At 38.5% G+C, this 22,191-nt stretch overlaps 1 protein-coding gene across 4 annotated transcripts in view; it reads left to right on the top strand.

Moving 5' to 3' along the window:
* Nucleotides 1-22,191, top strand: part of pvrl2l (PVR cell adhesion molecule related 2 like) — a 267,337-nt gene that overhangs the window by 95,407 nt on the left and 149,739 nt on the right. For all 4 annotated transcript variants that reach the window (XM_063898906.1, XM_063898905.1, XM_063898904.1 and 1 more), the window contains exons 2-3: nucleotides 15,414-15,526; nucleotides 18,830-19,073. In XM_063898906.1, the coding sequence (XP_063754976.1) occupies nucleotides 15,414-15,526; nucleotides 18,830-19,073 (357 nt within the window). The remainder of the gene's footprint in view (nucleotides 1-15,413; nucleotides 15,527-18,829; nucleotides 19,074-22,191) is intronic.

Genomic DNA, 22,191 nt, shown 5'->3' with positions numbered 1-22,191 from the left:
TGTATAATGGTTACTGCTAACAATTTCAAACGCTTGGTGTTTGAGTGTTAAGACAACTAGCTGAGGGTGTATTCACCACAATCACCTGCTTTATTAGCAAATAGCGTCAACATGACCCCTGTCTTGGAGTGATAACATATTCATGTTTGTTCATGGAGTGGTGAGTTTTGATTTGAAATGGGTTATACCTCTTAGTACAATATGAATTATTCAACAGTCCAAGAGGCGGACATGCTTTTTTTTGTTGAGAAATACCCGCTAACCATCGCAATGGAAAATAAGTTATTGGTCAGTCAGACATCCAACTCTAACACTCTAAACTTTTGAGCCCAATAAGACCAAAAAGGGACATTATTAAACTGCTGATTCAAAAGATATTTGTTCTCTACAAGGGCTCAGGTTACACAACATATTGGACCATTAATCTCTCCCAAATGTGTATTTAGTTTTTGAATAGAGAACTTTCCTAACCCTCCTTTTATTTGGGAGTTCCATAGATTCACTCAGTACAAACCACCAATTTCATTCTGGTAATATTTTGCTTGTTTTTTGCAGGGGACTGGGGTTTACATAGAGCCCCGGTCCCCCTCCTATCCAGCTTCATGTCGTTGTTGAAAGCGGAAGCGTTTATGTTGGTGTCTTCCTGCTGATCATCCCTTATTAATTTGTGTTTAGCTTTTTTAATCCAGTTATTTGCCTCTTGCTTCTTGTTCTGGCAGAAAATATTAGCAATTAGAGCTCAATGCTTGGCTGGCCACATTACTCTTGTCTTAGCATTTTACTGGAGTGCTTGTTAAAAAGGGACCCACATCGCTTTGAAATCAAATAAGCCAAATCCACCCCCATTGTTGGAATCCACCCGTCTATCTCAGTGATTCACGGTCCCAGCCTACCCGAGAGTGATAAATCACAAGTGGATTTTTGGAAAGAAACATATATATTCTCTAAAACTTGGTTAATTAATACTTACCTGCTGTTGGTCAGATTTTGTGTTGAAAAATGCATTATTACGGTATCATGCACCAATTGGGATGTAGATAGTAAAGATATTGAATTATGCTCTATGAAATATGCATGGTTTATAATATATAGCTTTGAACTTTTTCTGACATGGTTGTTTTGTACTCACCAGATTTCTTGGTGAAGTAATCATTTTTAGTGTGTCAGGCCAGAGTTAAAAGGCATATCATGCAGCAGGCGAGAAGGCTCTTGCATGTAAGTATCCACTAATGGGCTTTTAACAGTGCAGCTAAACACACCTGATTGCGGTGTGGGTGGAGATGATAGCAGAGAGACTGGCACTGTACGAACTTAGACAGCAGCCTCGCAGTCAGAGCTGGGCTAGAGGCCGAAGAACCGCCTGACCAAAAATAGAGATCAGAAAATTGATCCTTGTGATCGCTGGTACTGTAGATAGGTGTGAAGAACACTGTGCCAGGAGCCGTTTGGCAAACAAATGGGAATAAAAAGCGAGCAGGGCTGCATGCCAGTATCCATAGCCAAACTGATTCAGGGTTTGTCAGGCAACATAAGCATCTGATGAAAGGAAATTAGTTGGAGATACCCCATAAAATGCAGAACATGTTTGCTGCACCCTGTTGTCCTTAGTTGCAATTAAAAATAGGGTCAAAATTATAAAGATGCTTATTTAACTAACAATTATGTGTACTGCAATATATAAATATAGCCTCTTTATTGTGAAAAAATATAGGTTACTAAACTAACCTATTACACATAGTTAACTACTTATTATGAGAAGGCCAGATTGTGTTTGTAATTACTATGTTGCATTCAGGTTTCTTAAATGTTTATTTTAAGACTTATTTACATTGTTGAAAAAAGTTCAAAACATTATCCAATTATAATTTGGTTAGTAACTAAGGCCCCATGGAGGTCACCAACCACTTTGTTGAAGATCCAGTGTCTAGAGTACAGAGTGAGATTAATGAACTGAAGTGTGATTGTTAACATTGAAGCAAGTTGTCTCTCAGAAGGCCTTTATGGGCACAGTCTGGTTTTCAAATTATTATTATTTTTTGGTTTCCAATATCAATCTAATTCAAAGTTAAGAGCCAATTCATTCTATTCCCTCGATTACACAAGTAGAGAACATGTGATGGTCTATGGAAACTCAATTAAGCATTTAAAGGGCAAAAATGTGATGTCTGTAGATATCACGTAGCACCATGTAATCTACACATTTCAGTCCCATAATATTACTGCTGTACATTCCCTGATCCCCCCTGAAGAAAAATAACAGATGAAATAAGATCCACGTTCTGCTTTCTTTGAATTCTGAATATTCTCTCCCAATTTCACGCTTGCCATGCCCCGTTTGCCTTTGCTTGTCCTTTCTACCAATATTGGATAGCCATCAAATTTGTTCAGAGCTACATCTCTTATATCTTGATCCCCTTCTCTCTTCTTTTTTTTTTTTATTCCTTTTGAAGAATTCCTCGCTAGCCTTTGATCTGTGTGGCAGAATGGGTGTATTGAGCAGTGGAAGCCCATCAGATAGAGAAGACACACACTGCAATGGTACTCTGAGGAGAGCCGTGTGGCCTTGATCAACAAGGCAGGGGCTTGAAAAGAAATGTCTTCACATGAAAAGAGGCAGGGAACAAAAGCTATCGACACGGTGCTGCAGATCTTTTGTTTTGTAAAGACATGCCAGAGATGTATCATTTAATGCAGCTCGGCATATGGACATTCCCAAGTTCACTTTCTCCCGTCGTCTTTTGTCCTTCGTTGTAAAGGAGAACCGTTGATCTTCTTACAGTGAACTGTCTGTACAATTGCTCCCTTAGTTTTCACCAGAATATGCAGTTTTTTCCCATCCTGTTGATATTGAATGGCACTGCCTTCAAGTCCTTGTTTTTGTTTTGTGCTTGTTTGCTGTACAAAAGAAAACTCAGATGCGTACAAAACAAGATCAGAGCGTGAGTTGTAAAGGTGGGCCTTTGAAAGCATAGACCTCAGATATTGAACCTGGTGTTTTTTTACCTCAATGTCTCTGTTGCTGCTCTTTTTATTTAAAGTGTAAATGAAGCCCGCAGTGGGAAGGCTTTGTTTGTAGATGATACACCCAGGCATGTCCCTTGGCGCAATCTGTTGGAAAACACACAGTGCTGAACCTTTGTCTTTAACTTTGGTTCATCCAGGGAAGCTCTATCTGATCTTGACTTTTTTTTGCTGCATTCTGCATGTTTATCAATACACAAACAACTCTCACTTCAGACAATACTTAAAATACGGAAGTTTGGTCATTCACATTCAGTTTGTGTGACTGACGCACGGAGGCTCCTTTTAGCATTTCTTTATGGCGCACTGCGCTTATAAATAATTTAAACACACCAACGCCATTTATAGACGCAAAGAGATACTGGAGTCCTATATGAAAAGGTTGCTGGGAGGGAGAGGCAGTAGATGGGTTAAACAAACAAAAGGACTTTCTCAAAGGTGAACAGTCAGTCAGTTGTTAGTCATGTCGTTTTGTGAAGTGAACCTCAAGCACGATCAATCCTAATCATAACCACGTTGTTTTGTTGCTTCAACCCAAACTTGCTTTCTAGACATATGTTTACTTTGAAACTACTACATTATGAGCGGAAATCGTTGTCACTTGCACTCCAAAGCTGACGCTAGAGATGTACCTAGAACTGAATAGTTTGAAGTGTAGCCACTGATTGAGCTGCTAGTTTGAAGAGATGGGTGTGAGAATGTGTTGCCCATTAGCTCAACACCTGGGAACAACAGCCAGAGTAAGCCCCAGAGCCGCTTTAAGGGTTGGATACCTTGCACCCCTGCAGTATTTGTTGAAGAAATCTCTTGTTCACTTTTCCTAGACATTTCCAGCCCTTCTAGGCGCCTTTCTCACAAAGCAGGATTACAAAGTTGTGTGGACACCGTGCAACAGCCAGAACAGCTCCTTTTTACTTCAGTCCATGTTCTAGCTTTGAAGAAGGTTCCGGGTTTTACTCATCAAACATTCAGTAAACTCTGTAATCCTGCTCTGTGAGAAGGGCCCCTTCAGTCAAGGCTCAATCCTCCAGCCTCTATGCTGTCAGCTTTTGTAAGATAATACATCAGAAAGTGAACACCATACAGTATGTCATTTTATGTATGCCGTGACTCAAAGGTAAATAAAAACATGTATTTAAAAATAGCAATAACGAGATATTATAAATATTGTAAGTTAAATGAAAAGTATGAGATAATCACAGTAGAATATTTTAGTCCCATTATTCTAACCTTGACACATAAAGTAGTTGGATTCACCAAACTCTCTTTACTGCTCAAACTTTTTCCATTAACAAAAATACATCTACGAAATATTTGGAACACTTCTAATTTGAGTTTGTATCAAGTACAAAATTCTTTAAACTCCCTCCGTTGTGGATTTCTTAACACATCTGTTTGTTGAAGTGGTTATTGCATAAACTGTGTACCTTTAGAAATGTTCCATGTAAAACATTTTGTATTAGTATAATTTGACACTGTCATGAAACGGTAGTTTAAACGGTTGCTGTATCAGAATAAAAACAATGTAAGGTAGATTTTTTTTTACAAACAAGGAATAAGTGTTTACTAATTCACATATTTAGTGAAAAAGCTCAGCCAGTTATTATAAATATAATTTACAGTATGTTTTACATTTTGTACTTTTTACGCTTTCAGATAATCCTGTTTCCCAGAGAAACACAGATGAAATTCCTAAATGAGTGGGAGTTGAAAGCTTTTTACACCAAAATGCCCTACACTTACTAAAATGTACTAAATTGCACATCTTGCACCTATTCATTTTGACAACAACAGCTTTTGTGAGGTGTATCCTCTTTTCAGCCTCTTCTAGGAGGGAAGGAGCAAGTGTAAATAAGAAATCCTTACTAATGTATTAGCAAAAGGACAATGAAAGCTTGATTACAGATCGGTTTATTCAGTAGAAGTCATTTAGTCACATACCAGTTACTTGTGGGTAAGCTGTCATTCTCATTGTAAGTGATCTTTCTCTAACAAACCACATACATAATCTGTAGACTGTAATTGTATTAAAGCTCCAATCATGCGTATTAATCTGCAAAATGATAACTTTTCAGGAATGAATAGCAGGGTATTTTTTTTGTGAGATAGTCCCCTGTGAATTTTGGAAATAATGCAAAAGGATTTTGAAAAGGTTTCTAAAGCCCACAGGTAATATCATTTTGTCAGCCCACAGAGGATTATGCAGTCCAATTCAATTCCAGTAAAAAAAATAAAATAGAGCCCAACATGAAATTACCATACTGGAGTTAATGGGTTGTCAGCAGACAACATTGTTACACTGAAAAGCCACCAACAGTTTCAAATATGCCAATTACCTGAGCTGTCAGCTGCCCAAATTTTGTCATTCCAAACTTTATTATTTATTTATTGTTGCCTTTGTAGAACAGTCTATCATATCTCATACCTACCTGAAGATAGAACATGCCAAAAAAGAGTTACAACTTTTAGTTGGACGATTTCCACCATAACTCAAAAAGTAAAACTTATTTCCTTAAGCAAACTTCTGTTCAATTTGTGTTGTCCTACTTAAGGAAGTGGAATACATTATGGAAGCAGTGCTTTAAAAAAAGGGCATTGTGACTTAATTAAAGGATTTAAAGAGGACATGATGTTCTTAGTTCAGGTTCATATTTGTATTTTTTTCCGCCTCTACTGGGACATGTCTCCATGCTTTAATGTTCAAAAAGCTCTTTATGTTTCTCATCCTGCCTGTGCTGCAGCACAATATTTCCCCCTCTGTCTGAAACCAGAGCCCAGTCTGCTTTGATTGGTTAGCTAGGCGGCTCTGTTGTGGTTGGTCAAACGCTAAGAGATGTCCTGCTCCTTAGCCTATCACGTACAATGTGTTTCAGCGCTAGCCAATAGAAGCGCAAGTGTTACATAGTGATGTCATTATGTTAGAAGTAAACAAAGGAATACAATGGTAAATGGAAACTGAAACGTTGACTTTGATTAAATGTATTATGTCAACAAATTTCACATAACTCTATTAGGTTAGTTGAAAGCAATAATATTACATTTGCACAAACAATATTTGGTTCAACTTAATATTATTGCTTTCAACTAACCTAATACAGTTATGTGAAATTCAACAGTTCAGTGTATTTATATAACGCTTTATCAGGTCTTTACAACCCCTCAAGCGCTTTACATTCTACAAGTTATTCACCCTTTCACACCTCATTCATACAGAGCAGTGTCCGGGGCTCTTGGAAACTAACATTCACACATTTAATGTTGGCCATGCCATCGGGAGCAACTCAGGGTTGAGTATCAGAATCAGAATCTTGCTCAAGGATACATCTACAGTACATGTTGACTGCACGGGCCGGGATAGAACCCACAACCTTCTGTTTAAAAGACGACCGCACTCCCTTGCAGCCACAGTCACCCCCCCCAATGGACACACTTCAGGCAGTTTATAAGTCAAATTTAGTATTTAAAAAAAATAAATAAATCCAATTTGAGTTTCTTACAACGTAAAGAAAGTCAAAATGTTTGTGTTCAGCCTAGCAATCTGAATCATCATTTCTTAAATCAAAATCTCTTACCATTAATACAAGGTGGATAGAAGGCAGTTTTGAAATCTCATCAAGCAGCTAATCACACAGATCATTTATCAACAAAGATACACTTCAACTTTTTGCAGAGATTGTTGAGTGTGCTTCCAGCTGTGACAAACTTTTCCAATTCCCCCACTTAAATGTCTCAGAGTGGCACCATGCACTTTCATCACATATTCTTTAAGAGCTATATCTAATCAGGCAAAGATCACAAGCTTTCTGTGCCAATTCGAGTTGATTCAGGTCACTGAAGTGTGGCGAGACCATAATTCCTCCAGTAATGAGGAGTGAAAACTTTTATATTTTTTTCTAAATACAAAGAAACACATTGTATTGGGGTAGATTCTTCTTGTTCACACTTATTGTGGAGCTGTTTTAGCTCAATATGTTTTACATATGGACGTTCAATCCCTACAGTTTTCAATAGAAAGGACCCCAGCTATCTAATATAGGTAATACTTGTATAATACTTAAGGTTAATTGCCTTCACTGGATGTTGATAATGTTTTTTAATTTGGATTACCCATTTCTTATAATTAATTTGAATGATTTCAGTACAGAACAAACATTTATGCCAGCTCTGGTCTCAAATAAAAGCACATTTATTTCTAGTCGTTTAAAATTTCATCTAAAAGCAGACACAAATAAGAGATCATCTACTATCCCTCATCTACAATAGCATTAGCTTTAATTCGGTGCCATAAAATACGAGCATTGATGGACTGAGCTTTGGTATTTGAAGACATAATGCAATTTTCTGCTTTCCATTAACCACCTAGGATTTTTCAATGGATATCTCATTGTGGGATTTCAGCTGTATTAGCATCTTTGCGGTAACAAATCCTCTCACACACACAGATGACAGCTAACGGTAACTGTGTGTGTGTGTGTGAAACCAAAGCCATCTTTGTGACAATTAATCTCTTCTTTCCTCTCCCTCCACCACATCCCTGATCAGTGTCCTTTTACTTTAAAGCCAACACAAAATGCCATGATTATGGGCTGTCAATTAGCATTAACCCAGCTCCCCAGTGTGTGGTGGATGAAACCGTCAATCAGCGTTGGCTATCCACTTCTCTTCTATGACACATTGGAAGAATCACATCTGTTTTTTTGTCTTGTGTAAATGTAATGAGCATCAGATTTGAATAGATTTTCCTCATTTAATGGCTGTGTGTGAAGGATGTGTACAGTCCACAGGGATCAATATGCTTTTTAAACTATCAAACATGAAGAAGAATGTGATGAAAGTCTTCAGCCATTTTCCTTGAGGAACATACAGAGTTGAAGCGGATAAAATCAATATTGTCATATCAACAATGGATCGCATTTTCTCTTATGTGAAAGATGCTACTTGATGTTGAGAACCTACAGACAAAAAGTATCTAGCTCTACTTTTTATTTCATCTTTCCACTCATTGTTTTTTAGTTTTACAGCTCATAAAAGCAAAATAGCTCTAAAATCTGATTAAGCGCTATCAGACACAGTTAGTCGCTGGCTGGTGAATACTAAGGAACTGAAGAGACAGATATCATTCCTGGGAATTCATGGGCGGCTAAAATTTGGACTCACATTTCCAAATGAATGTTAATGTTGCTCCCAGTTACGGGATTATGTTATTAGGAATCATATATTTTTTTAGCTGTATTCCCTATACAATTACATAAAGAACAAAACATTTAGTTATATAACATTACTAGTACATATAAAAAATAATTGGGATTACCACCTGGATTACAATGTTACAACACATTTTTTGGTTTTTGATTTCCATTTAGGCTACTTACATATCGCCCGCTTACATATTGTTAAATGCAGAAGGTGGACACCTGATTTATTAAGGAAAAGGACTGTTTGCTTTTAATTATTGTATAATCTAAATCAACATTTGTAAACTATTAAACTATATATATAACTTTATATGACACATTTGATATGAAACATCATGGTTTCATTTTTGCAAAGGTTACATTGTTGTGTTAAACAATACACTTAAGGTAAGTGCCGTCTTATTGATGTGTCTTTTCTTTTTTTTTTTGGTATTGGATTTGTCAATAAGGTATTCCAAAAGCAACAAAAGAAAACATATATTGTGGTACTAAGATTAGGTAACTGATTCCATTTGTTTTTTTAAATGTTACCAATAATTGAAACCGATAACATTTAAATCCCAACCCTCCCTTAAATCAGAAATGAATCACGGCCAAATGTCCTCACTCTCTAAACATTGGTCCTCACAAGGATAGCCATACAAAAACACACATATAACACATTTAGTAACCCTTCCATCCCTGGTTGCTCCATATATCTTCTCAATGCGTAAATAGTCTTCTCTTATAAGTGAGGCGATGTGTCAGTGCGATTTTCCAACCTTGTTTCTGCTTCCCACAAGTGGCTAAAAAATAATTTATAACGTGATGGATGACCCTGAAAAGTTGGTTTGACAGTCCACACAAACTCTAGTAGAAGAAGCAAATGAGAGACGACAACATGTTGACGTTACCTGCATTCATCAGTCATCATGACTGTAGTTCTGCAACATTCCTCTCTGGTGTCTCACATATTTATGTGGACTGATATTCAGCCTCTCATCCATCCGTCTCCTCTCACTTTGTGACAGAAAATGCATCTGCTTCCATGCTGAAATCATGAAATACCAACAGTGCTACTCAGTGCAGTGTAACTGCGGTTGAAATCTTCTCTGCATGACTTTTAAATCCTTTTCCATCCCTTGTTAGCTACAGTAATACGAGTGGCCTTAAGCTTAATTTATGCTCCGTTGCTCTCGACATTTGTCTCTTGACAAAAGCTGACACATCTCACCTCGACCTGCCTTTATACCTGAGCGACAAAAGCTGGAAGACAGAATTGATGAAGTGGTGTGATCACAGTTAACCCCTCGTTTTCCGGCAGGGGTAACAAAGGAAGGATTCTAGTGTGCATGGGCCTCCCGTGCACGCAGCCTGTTACAGTTACTCCTGCTAGATTTTTTCTGTTTTCAACTTGTAGCTTTCTTATATGATCTTAGTTTTAATTTTTTTTTAATAGCTTATATTTGTCACATATTATGCTGTATCCTCTCTTAACTTTCTTGTAGAGAGAGATTTTGTCAGTTTTTTTCGCTGTTGAGTTGCCACTTTGCTTGGCCTCAGACGCTGTGTGGCTACAATGACTTTTATTTCATATTTTTACTTCAAAGTATGTTTACTTAAATATTTATTTATTTAATTTGAATATAGTGCAACTGTCACAAAACCTGATTTCCCCCAGGGAATAATAGTATTTTGATTACTCGATTGATTGATCGATTTGACTTTCAATGTTTCTGCCTGTGATCTGGGCTTTAGTCTCACTTATTCACAAAGAGAATAAAACTAGTGGCGACTATATTGCTCCTGTGTAAAAATAGTTCTCTTGGGAACACCTTTAGCTTCATACATGTGTTAAATCTTTCCAATTAAGTGTCTGAAAGCTCTTGCCAATCACCCAGATAAAAGCTGACATAACTGACATTATGACGGCTGAAAAAAGCGCCCAAAACAAAACAGCTGTGGTTCACCGCCCCTTTATAAGTATGTGATATGGATGATAATGTGCATGAGTGTGCAACCCCCATCAGCATATTCCTCACGCTTTCCGCTGCGTGACTGTCTACACGGGGAAGCGCCGCATAAACAGGCAAATGCCACAAGCCTCTAAATGTCAATTAACTGTGATTCATGTCTCCGGTGCATTGGGAGGGAAGCGGAGTGTGGCCATTCATTTAACCGCCTCTTCTCTTTCACTTTCCAATTTACGTTCAGCTGATGCTCCCATCCTTGGTGACTCCTACTGAGGACGACAAAAAATAGGTCGCAAATTGTGGGATCGTTGGGGTTGTGAGCAAATAATGGAGAAGACTGAGATGATCATAGTGGCGCATTGACACCAATCTCCCTGATAGCGGGAAAGCATATGTGTGAAATACTTTGAGGAAACAATACGAACGATTCCACAGTTAACAGTTCAATGCCATGTCACAGAGTTCAAGTTCTAATATTGCAACAATCAGGAACATGTGTTCAGTCATGGATAAAAAACTCATAGCTGGATTTGACCGTTGATCAAGAGGCAGATCTTTTCTGAGATGCCTCTCTAATTGAAACATTCAGTGAAAAACATTCTTCTCTTGCAAAAGGAAATATCATTTTTATGGTGTGTTGGAAGAAAACAATCAATTGAAACCATCAATTAGCTTTTAACAAATCTTTACAAATTGTTACAAAACCATGAGCCTTACAGCAATGTGGTGTTGCACTTCAATACATTGTGGAATGTAAGAAATGAGAATTATTGCTTTGAATAAATAGATATCCTGACTTTTACTCTGTTGTGGATCAAACTCCATTGTACATTCCTTGATATTATCTTTCAATCAATAGTTGTTTATATTATATTAGACCCATTCTCTCCTCCCCACCCAAAGTTGCACACTTTCAAACCCCAAAGTATGTTACGCACGCTTCATGTTAAGGTATCAAGCCAAAACCAAGTAGAAGGTGCCATATTTGAGCCCCTCATTTTGTTCAGCCAACCTAAAATTTTAATTGTGAAGAAAGTATTTTAAATGATATCAAGCAAACTAAAATTGCACATTATTTTACCACTAAAATCACTTTTTGTAAAAAAAAAAAAAAGAAAGCAAATGGATTTGATTACTTGGAAACTTTATGCTGGATTAATGCGAATGATTGATTTGTAAACAATTATTAAGTACATCCAACTTGTAAACTTCATTTGAAAAAAACTTTAAATTAAATGTGTGTTATCATTTGAATTTGGTCCAACTACTTTATTTTTTCAGTACAGGGGAATCTCATTGTTCTCTGGTAATGCCTCGTTTTCACAGGATCTGAATACTTCTCGTTACAAATCTATTTATGCATGAAATGTGTATCGCCCCTTTTAAAACTCTGCCTGTAAAGTTTTGGTGTTTTCTTGGTGGCCATGAGTATTTTGGCTTCTAACTTAGCTGTTTGAGTCCTGCTCCTTAAGCTCAAGTGATAGATTCTAGTTGGTGTTTTCGAGCCTTAAGTACTGTTCTCTTTTGTTTGTATAGATAACTTTAAAACTCATCTTATTGAGTAAAATGTTTGACAGAAACAAAGCTCAGATGCTTGACCCCAAAAACCAAAAGAGCAGCAAAACGCCCACCAATTGCCACTTTTTGCGAGGAATTTGTTCTTAAAGGTCTGTGTAAAGAGCGAGAAGAGAAACTTTGTTCATCCTCTGCCTTTGTCTCTCCTGCTCTCTCGGATTGTCCTCCACGGGGCATTTTGGATCTAGACTCTGAGGAAATGAATCATTTCTGGTGCGATCTCCTGCTCTTTGCTCCATTCCCTTTCACTCTTTCACAGTTTTTTAACTTTTTCTTTCCTCATATCTCACATCTCTACTCTGCAACCTGCTATCATTCTTCACCACTCTCTCTGTCTTTTAGTCATCCCTCTTAATTTCCTCCCTCAGTCTCCCCCTGCAGCTCTATTGCCTTCAGTCTCTCTATTGCTTTTAGTCATCCGCATTACTTTTTATTTTCTTCATGACTTTCTCTGTGTTGCTCTTTTATTACTGCTGCACTTGTGTTTCCTCATGAATTCTTTTTCATGTTCCTCTCTTTCAGATTCTTCCTGACTTTTCAGTTTCTAGACTTTAACCACCTCTCCATCATCTCCTCTTCCTCTCTTTTGTCTTTGCACCACAGAATAAATTCTATTGACCGCCATAGATTCCCCAAAGCTTTCTTTTTTTTTGTGGTTTCCCTAGTATGGTGTGGGTTTTTGCATTTCAGCTTCCTCCTAAATAGTAGGAGACATGCATTGACACTTTTAATTGGAGGAAATGAGGGTGTGTGTGCATGAGAGAAGAAGTATGGAGAGAAAAGAACAGCGTGACAGAAGTGGAAGTGTCTAATGGAGGCAGAGATGAACTGTTGGTTCGCTGCTGCTATTCCTGTTGATTCACGCCGTGGATAAACTCGTCTGACAGCCTGTGATCTGCTTGCGTTTTGCATGTGTGTGCATGTCTGTGTGTGCTTACAGTGGGAAGAGATAACTAGCTTGACAGCCCATTGTCTCCCTCAGGGTAGAGACTGTCGTTCAAAGACTGTGTCAGTGTTGCAGGCACTCACATAAAAAAAAGATTGTGTGATTTATGCAAACACATACACTCAGATGTACAGTAATCACACACACATTCCTCCACACATGGGTGGATACGTTGGTGCATGCATGCTGCAATGCCAAAACAACTACTCTTCTGCCCCTCTGGCACATACACACACTTCCAATTCATTGTGACTGTGTGTTTTAAAGCTGATTCTCGGGCTAAACCCCAGCCAGCCCATTGACTTCTGTGCTGTGGCATGTAGCATATTGTCCTAATCAATCCCTCACACACTAAGAGACTTTTACACTGCAACCACCCGGGGCTAGCTAGTGGTTAGCGAGCGCTTATCCCCGTTTCTTGTGAAGAGAAGCGAGAGGCGCGCTCCCCCCAAGAATTGTATCTTTACAGGCGCAGAGGCTGGCTGAGAGTGCAGAGGGGAAGCGGTGGAGAGAAGACCTTGGTGGGATTTGACTGGCAGGGGGTTCATGGCAGGGGTCCAGATCACTGCATGAGCACCAGGCAGAGAGCAGTTAAAGGAGCAGGGTGAGCGGGGGTAGCACTGCGGAGCATAGTGATGTGTCAGAGTGTGCATAAAGAGGATAAATGACGGAGCTCATTGTATCAAAATGAAATAATATGAAATAAAATGTCCCTTGAATGTATATGGAATCTGCCAAACACATTGAGTCGCTGGACTTGCATAAACAAAGGATTACAACTTGCTCTCTCTGATCCTTCCGCTTGTGTTTATTCTCTTTCAGTCAATGCATTGTTTTCACCATCTTGTGAGAAGATTATAAGGTCATTCAAGTGCATTAATTTCAATAAATGCATTACAGCAAGTGTTATTTATTGTTTTTATAATACAAATACATCATATACACTCTTTCAACATGGTACAACTGCTGCAATCTGTCTCCCTGGTTGAGTGGTGCGTGCTGACAGATAGGTCAAAACAAAAAAAAAAGCATTGTTAAAAGTCGGGGACAATTCCATTAAACTGCCAAAATGGTTTTAAAAAACACAGAAAACAAGTTTTACATCCACTTCAAAGTACCAAGGCTTGCTTTTGTGTCCTGATCAGGGTTTTTCTGATGCTTTCCTGCAAACTCCTCTTGATGTTGAAAGCATCAAATGCATTTTCTGCAACATGAATTTTATTTGTCAAATCTGTCTGAGAATCAGTACAAGCTATCCTGGGTGTATTTAAACAGAGCAGAGACCTGACAGGCGGGATCTGTGGCATCATTGATTCTTCTTTGGGGGGGGGGGGAGGAAAAAAGGTCATCACAGCTGCATAGTTATTTATATATATATATATATATATATGTATGTATATATATATATATATGTATATAGATGAATTGTACAAGGAATAAGTTCAAAAGAACTCTTACAATACATGATTTTGGCCTCGGCAGCTCAAGGCTTCACACAGTGTGTTGATCACAGGGTTAGAAACGAATGGTAAGAAAATCATTCCACTCGTCCAACAAACCTGCAGTATTCTGAAACAGCCCTCAAGTCAGCAGGTTCTGCTCGGTGTTAACATGGTGCTTGCCTCTGCCTGTCCTCCTTTCATCTGGGCAGCCCCCACGACTTGTTTCTGTTCAACCTGTTTTCAAGCCAAGACTTACAGGTGCCTTCCACAGAATATCGATCACATGCTGGGGTGTTCCTAAAGGCTCGCCCCCTAGCGATGCCTCCTGGTAGACAAGCCTTTTTTGTAATGAGGAAAGCTCTACCTGAAACACACTGGCTAAGACTCTGCCTGGGGCTTTTTATCAAAGGCTCATGAGTGCTGTTTCTGTCTCTTGAAAGAACTTCCTGTTATCTCTTTGTCTGTTTCTTAATTCCCCCTCAGAACACGATGTATCCTTACTTCTAACATAATATACATTTAAATTAAAGCACCAAAATCGTCCGACACCTCAGGAGGGGGAAGCAGGGAACCATCCAATCTGTGTACAGTAATGATGGGACACTGTTGACCTCAACTGATAGGGTGTTAGGGCGGTGGAAGGAACACTTTGAGGAACTCCTGAACCCGACAACTCCGCCCTCTATGTTAGAGGCGGAGCTGGAGTATGAAGGGGGATCAACTCCAATCTCACAAGGGGAAGTCACTGATGTAGTTAAACAACTCCACAGTGGCAAAGCCCCAGGGGTGGATGAGATCCGCCCAGAAATGCCGAAGGCTCTGGGTGTTGAGGGACTGTCATGGTTGACACGTCTCATCAACATTGCGTGGAAGTCGGAAACAGGTACCGAAGGAGTGGCAGACCGGGGTGGTGGTTCCCCATTTTAAAAAGGGGGATCAGAGGGTATGTGCCAATTACAGAGGCATCACATTACTCAGCCTCCCCGGGAAAGTTTACTCTAAGGTGCTGGAAAGGAGATTGTCGAACCTCAGAAAAATACAGAGATTGGATGGCCCTGAGTAGAGACCCCCTCACCCCATACTCCCGCAGCACCTCCCACAGTACCTTCCTGGGAACCCGGTCATATGCCTTCTCCAAATCCACAAAGCACATGTAGACTGGATGAGAGTACTCAGCTCTTTTTGTTCCAATACAAACAAACATCTTCAATTATTCAAACAATATAGGTTTAGTGGATGAATCCTAATCTTCCTCTTTTTCTCCTCCTTCTTTTGCCTTCAGGGATCGGAGCTCAGAAAGTGCGTGTAGAAGAGGAGCTGAAGGCGTACCCCACAGAGTCTGTTGATCTCCGATGCGAGTTCATCGATGGAGGAGGCCGGACCAAACTCACACAGGTAGATTGAAGACATCTTTTAAGTGGCTACTGAAACTCTGAAGCTAAGAATGTGTATGTAAGATTGACAAGACGGCCTAATATGTTAGTGAATTAATTGGAAGAGATGGGTTTATACGGAGGTCAAATAGGTAACTTTATCCCCCATGACCTTTTTTTTTTGCACAAACAAGGCTTTGCAACATTTTGGAACATATTTTGCTTTCTAAATGAACCTGTGTGTGTATTTTAGCAACACAAAATAAGTTTGTTTCCATCCATCTGTATAAAAAGGCAACAAGCTGAAGAGATTTATAAAACAACCAGCTTCTACCACCTTTGCATTTAAGTGCACAACTCCCTAATATTTGCATAGTGTTAGATGGTAGATGGAAAGGCTCAATAATTAGCATTTCTTTGCAGATGGGAATTGGTTGTACATACAGGAATTGACAGAGTATTTCTAGAAAGAATATATTAAAATATCCTTTGAGAATTATCTTAAGTTCCCTACCCCGCATACTGTACATACTCACCTCCGCAAAAACGTGCACTTCCATTATAGCCAACAATGATGATGTTGATTGTATGACAAATCTTTGGCCTTGGCTAGGGTTGTCGCAAGACCAAATAACTTGGTACCACGAAGTGGTTCTCGTGACAGCCCTTTTTGATTGAAAATCCGTTTCGGAGGCAATAAACTCACCATTAATTATTTCCTATCAGGGGACCAACACTACATTTTCCATGATAATGCTACATTGTGAACCACAATGTGTGTTGAAATCAGCAGAGGAGAGCTAGTTGTTGTTAACTGTTAGCTTTTAGCTGTTATTGGTCCAAGCGACCGATTGGTTGTGGTTGATGGAGCAAGGTTGAGTTGCACTATGATGCGTTCAAGCTCTGTTAATATTGGTCAAAGGAAAATCAGAAAATGATTATGATATGTTCCAATGTAGTCCTGTAAAATGTAATTTCAGCAAGTAAACTTGAATGAATACAGTTTTTATAGCAAAATTAAATATATATGAGAGATGCAACTACAACATTATTCCTTTCATTTTTTACTTTGGTAGTGATTGGTATTGATAATCCTAACATTTCACTGGTATTGGTATATTGTAAATACTGTATGTCAATATTTTGATACCTTTAAAGTGGCATTTAAATTACATCATATGGATTGCACCTGTTAACAGTGGAAAAGGATCTAGTCCAAAAGTTTCATATGCATTCTTTTTCCTTGGCCATCCCCAGAGTTATCTTCTTTTACAGGCGGATCACCTTATTTTAACTTCTGCCATTTTATACAAATACATTTATTTGATCAATCCCTGAAAAAAACATCTAAACACCAACATCTTTTCCGCCTTATCAGTCCCTAAGTAGACTAAAGCTGTTTTTCAGTAATAATTTACGACTGTCTAATCCATACAGCTCTGAGTAGTGGATGCAATCAATATGCTATTTGTTCAAATGGAAACAATGGAAATTACAGCCCTACTTATGTGATATTTTCCCTAAAATCAACATCTAACAAGCATTCACACCCACCAATTTGCTCTGACAGCCAGGTTACAACCAGACTTCCTCTCCGCAAACCATCAACCCTCTGCTTTCTGTCCCCTGCTCCTCCAGATGTCATAATACAAATAGATAGATTTGCTAAATGTGTATTGATTAACTTTATTCCCTCACCTTCCTGCTCTACCACTCTAGTCAGTGCTTTGTATTTAACACTGTCACTTTGAAAACTGGAGAGAAAGGAAAATCAATTTGGTATAACATCACAGTGTTCTCTCTTGTGGTAGAGTCTCATACAGCCATTACAGATATCAATACCTCTCTCACATCAGAAACCATAAGAAGTATGATGAAATGGCTAAAGGATCACTGAGCCAGTGTTAGCAAGTCTAAGAGACCTTTAATTAAATCTAACAATAGATTGCAGGCTCCTTACACTAACAGCTTTAATTGAGTTTGACATTTTGCTTCTACTTAAAGAGTGAAATTATTTCAGGTTTGAGAAGTTAGAACTACGCAGATTTCAACACCTCAGGGAAATGTCAGAAATAATGGTTCTTGCAATACAGTTTAAGTTATACACGTCTTAATTCCTCATAAAGACTACTAGGGATTGCCTTATGTATTTATAGTATACATATATATATATGAATATGTTCCAAAAAGCTATTAACTGAATATTGAGTTCTTCAAACTACTTTTCACATCACTGTACAAATTAAATTGCTGTATTGTGTATAACTCAAATACACTAACATAGTACAGTACCTAGTGTGTGCAACATATAGTTTACTGTAGTTCAACTCATGATTAAGCTAAAGTCAAAAACAGTATTGTGCCAACCCTAACCCTACGGTGTCGGTTATTATATTATCTAAGCTGCATGTCTGTTTCTACACTTTTAATAAGCCTGAAAAATGATTGTATGCTATCAATGCCAAAGAAAATCAAAAAACATATAATATATCATACAATGTGTTCCGAAACACGTTTTAATGTATGAATAGACCCAAAAACAAGACTGCATGTGCTTTTCTAGCTGTAGCGTTAGTGACAACTCAAAGCTCTTTACAACACAAGCCAGCTTTCACCCATTCACCCACCGGTGGTAGGGGTTACCATACAAGGACACTAACATAAAACCTGCAGGGGCATTCTTTCCCAATCTAAATGTGATCACTATTGGTAATGAATATACAGCTCGCCATTCAATTAGCAGTTACACAGCCTACTTATTAAAGGCATTCTGGGGTTTGTCAAACAGCTACCTAATGTACTTTGGCTGAGGATTTTTCCAGCTCTTCACCGTGATCAACACTCAGTGGCGGTGACACATAGCTCATAGAAGCAATTACGCTACTTTGAAACCTTTAGCCCATGATTGCCGCAATTTACGCTCAAAATCACACTCCATTTTTAGATTCATAATGGAGATACTACTTTCAAGCTTCTCATCTTGTATGATATGACTGCAATTAAAACACCCACAAATCAACTAAGAAATGATAGAAAAAAGAGACTCCAGAACATTCATACAACTTTTCTTCACTATCAAAGAACCCAGTGAAAGTTGTTCGTATATCTATGGGTACAGGGCAATGTTCACTGCATTTATGGCAACATTTTTCGATCATTCTTGATAAGCTCCTTATGTTTTTGAATCGTATTAGTCTGGCTTTAAATTGAAAGCTAGACACACCTGAGTCCTTACTAGAGATATAGCTCTCAGGAAAGAAAACACACAAAAAAACATTGTCTTTAAACATTACAAACCAAAAATCTCAAATGTTTGTTCCAACAGGTGTCTTGGATCTGGGAACCCATTGATGGGCAGAGGGACAACATTGCTGTGTACCACCCTATCTATGGACAGAGTTTCCCTAACCCTTCCTTCAAGGACCGGGTTGTCTTCCTCCACAACACCCTGGAGAACCCGTCCATTAGGATTTCTGAGCTTAAAATGTCAGACACCGGCCGGTACACCTGCGAGTACGCCACCTACCCTTCTGGAAATGAACAAGGGACAACCACCCTCATCATGCTTGGTAAGTAAAAATATATCATACGTCCATGTCAGATTATATAAAGCCTGTTACCCTACAAGAACCATCAATTGCCAAATACTTCAGATAAAGCTTCTCGGTTTTTTTTAATGACAAGGATTGTTAGAGCAGTGAAACCCTATGAAGAAGCAATTTAAAGTATGTGACGAAATCCTCTCACCAAGGCAACTGCACATACATTAGAAATGCACATATATTTACAGTCACACAGCGAGGTGGGATGGGCACCAAATTAATCGGTGTGAAAAATACAGAAAAAAAAAGTAAACTCAGGAAAACTCAAGATATTCACATCGCTGTGTTATGCCCTAAAGACTTTAAAATAAAATGCAATCACGGTGTATGACAAATCCCTCATTTAAACCTTCTGTAATAAAAAGTATAATAACAAACATGTATTTTAACCTTTTAAAGCATGAATCATACATAAAAATACAAACTTTTAATAGTATGATGTTTGCAGATGAGACATCCATGTACGCATAAAACTGGTTACCTCACTTGCATGGTTGGTATTAAATAATATTCAAACCATGACTGGAGGTGATGTTCATTATTTTGCATTTGGGTCAGTTTATTTACGAGACACATAGCACTTGAGCATCCATTTTCTGCCCTTAATGTATGTCTTTTATTCCTGGTTTCCTTTGTTGTCCTGCTTATATAACAGTGCATTGTACGTAGAGTGGTTGAATGGATGTTGGCCTGTGCTACATTAACTCACTATTAAGTGAAACAAAGCCCAGTTTCAGGGTCTTATGTGGCACTCTTGACATATTTGAACACAGAGACATTTCAGTGTTATTACAGTTCGATCTGTTTTGGTCAAATTACTTTCCAGGACCCTTAGCGTGTAAATAAGATAAAGGCCATCAACATATCTCTTCATAGACTTTGGCTTTGAGAAAGTCAATGTACGGATAGCAGTGCCATTCAATCACATTTCTTTATCAAGGAAATCAGCCTCATTTCGATCTTACTTGTAGCTGATGCCTAGTAAAAGCAAGAGTAGATAAATGACTTGTTAATTAAACGGATAAATATATTCTGCGTAAGGTGAAAAAGAAGAGTGCATGCTGATGTTTTGAAAGCAACAGGAAGGGATTTTTTTCTAGTTTTGCTTTCTGTTTTGGCTGCTTATCAACGCAGTCAGCAGTTGCATTAGTGGCACAGCTCACGGAGGTACTTTAAAACCCTCAGCGCCATATTGCTCCAATTTGCATAAAATAATCACACTTACAATGCAGTCAAATCAAAACACACATACAAATTATACAATTGATATGGAAATTCAGTTTGTCTTACATTTTCTCTGCATAATTTTGTTTAAAGTATATATAAAAAGATGGTACTTTTTTCCAGGTTTCCTTAATTTCATCACATTTTGAAGTTTTCTTTAGTAATCCTGTGATTGATGGTGCATTTCAATCATAGACAGCTCCTAGTGCCAATTTGACAAAATGTAGAAGGAATATATCCTAAAAAACATAAAAAGCTAACTCTTTTGCAACATTGTTCTTCCCTTTTACATTTCTCATATCATGGGAACTGTGCATGAAGTTCCAAACTTGATTATCATAATTATGCCAATTAGAAGTTTGGCAAAGAACAGTACTGCGAAAGGTCAAAATCAACCAAAAAAATAAATAATCGTTCATGATTTCTATCAGAATTCCCAAGCCATTTAAAGTTGAAGCAGTTGACTTGTGTTTTGGAGCGTGGGGCAAACAGTGTCAGACTTTGAAAACTCCGGCTCTAATGAAACAATTAGAATAATTTAAATATGCAAATTGCATCCCCACACATCTGTTAACTTTCATACCTTTCATAGTTTATTTTCCCACTCATCAATGGGCTGAAACACTGTAAAAACAAACACGGTGAAATCTGGCAAAGTGCTTAAAGTTACCTCAGTGTCTTGATTTTAAAAAGCGAGTTGTTTAGTTTCTGTTAGCAGGGGACGCATCCTGTTTGTAATTGGAGACAGCTGGTGTTATTCATCCACCCACATGCTCTCCCGTTTGCACTCCGCTCACAATGGACTGAGATGCCTGGTGTCTTCCTCTCGCAGTTTACAGCACTGAGGAGACTTCATGCTTGAATGTGAATAACAACAGTTCCCTTGATTGTTGTATAGGAGTGCTCTGCTTACAGTATATGGCCCGTAGCGTCAGTGATTGTACTACATAAAGAGCTCCTACATTCAAAGCTCATATTTTAGTAGCATGCTCAAGGGATGATCTGATACAATGCACTTCAACCATTTACCCGAATGCATTTCATTTTTCAGGGTCACATTTGCAATATGTTTGAGGCTTTCTTGTACACATTCAGTGTAATTAAATGGCATTTTTTAAATTGGTTGATGTACAGAAAAAAGGATTGAGAATAGAGAGCATGATTACAGGCGTGTTACCAATGTTAATTTGTCGCTGCCCCACTTGTAGGTCTGTGAATTCCTTATCAGCTACACTAAAATAGTTCATAGACTCTCCACTAAGTCACTGTAGAGACACAATGGGAGGCAATAATTAAAATAAATCCATTTTCAGTTGTTGCAGCCAGTATGGTGCATGAAATGAAATTCATTTTATGTTTCCCCCCCAGGCTGAGCCAGAATAAAGTCCCCTGGTACTTTTTTTTTTAAAGCAAACCTTCACACAAACAATTGAAAATCCACTCTCTGACAGAGAACAGGAGATGCAGAACTTGGCTGTCTTGCAGAGAAAACTCGGCACGAGATTCTGGCGGGTTTGCAGATGGATGTGGGCTAAGCCTGCTAAACTGCTGCTGCTGGCACAAAGCTGAGCTAGACTGGGAAATACCTGCTGGAGCTCACTGACTCGCCTTTTGTCTGGCGTTACAGCACTGCCAAGCTCTCTCTGACAGATTCTGGTCCATGTAAATGTAATTGGCGAACTAAGTGTGTCTCAAAGTCACTAGAAGACAGTCATATTTTACCTTATTGGATACAAAATCCATATGAGCCAATCACATTAGACCCTATTGAATCCAGAACTTCTGGCAGCCAATCATATTACATCTTATTGGATATAGAACCACCAGCGCCCCAATCATATCACAACTTATTTAAGTAGAA

The sequence above is a fragment of the Eleginops maclovinus genome, chromosome 13 (genome assembly GCF_036324505.1).
Source record: "Eleginops maclovinus isolate JMC-PN-2008 ecotype Puerto Natales chromosome 13, JC_Emac_rtc_rv5, whole genome shotgun sequence".
Classification (NCBI taxonomy): Eukaryota; Metazoa; Chordata; class Actinopteri; order Perciformes; family Eleginopidae; genus Eleginops; species Eleginops maclovinus.
The sequence above is the reverse complement of the archived record's forward strand: the minus strand, read 5'-3'. Positions and strand labels throughout refer to the sequence as shown.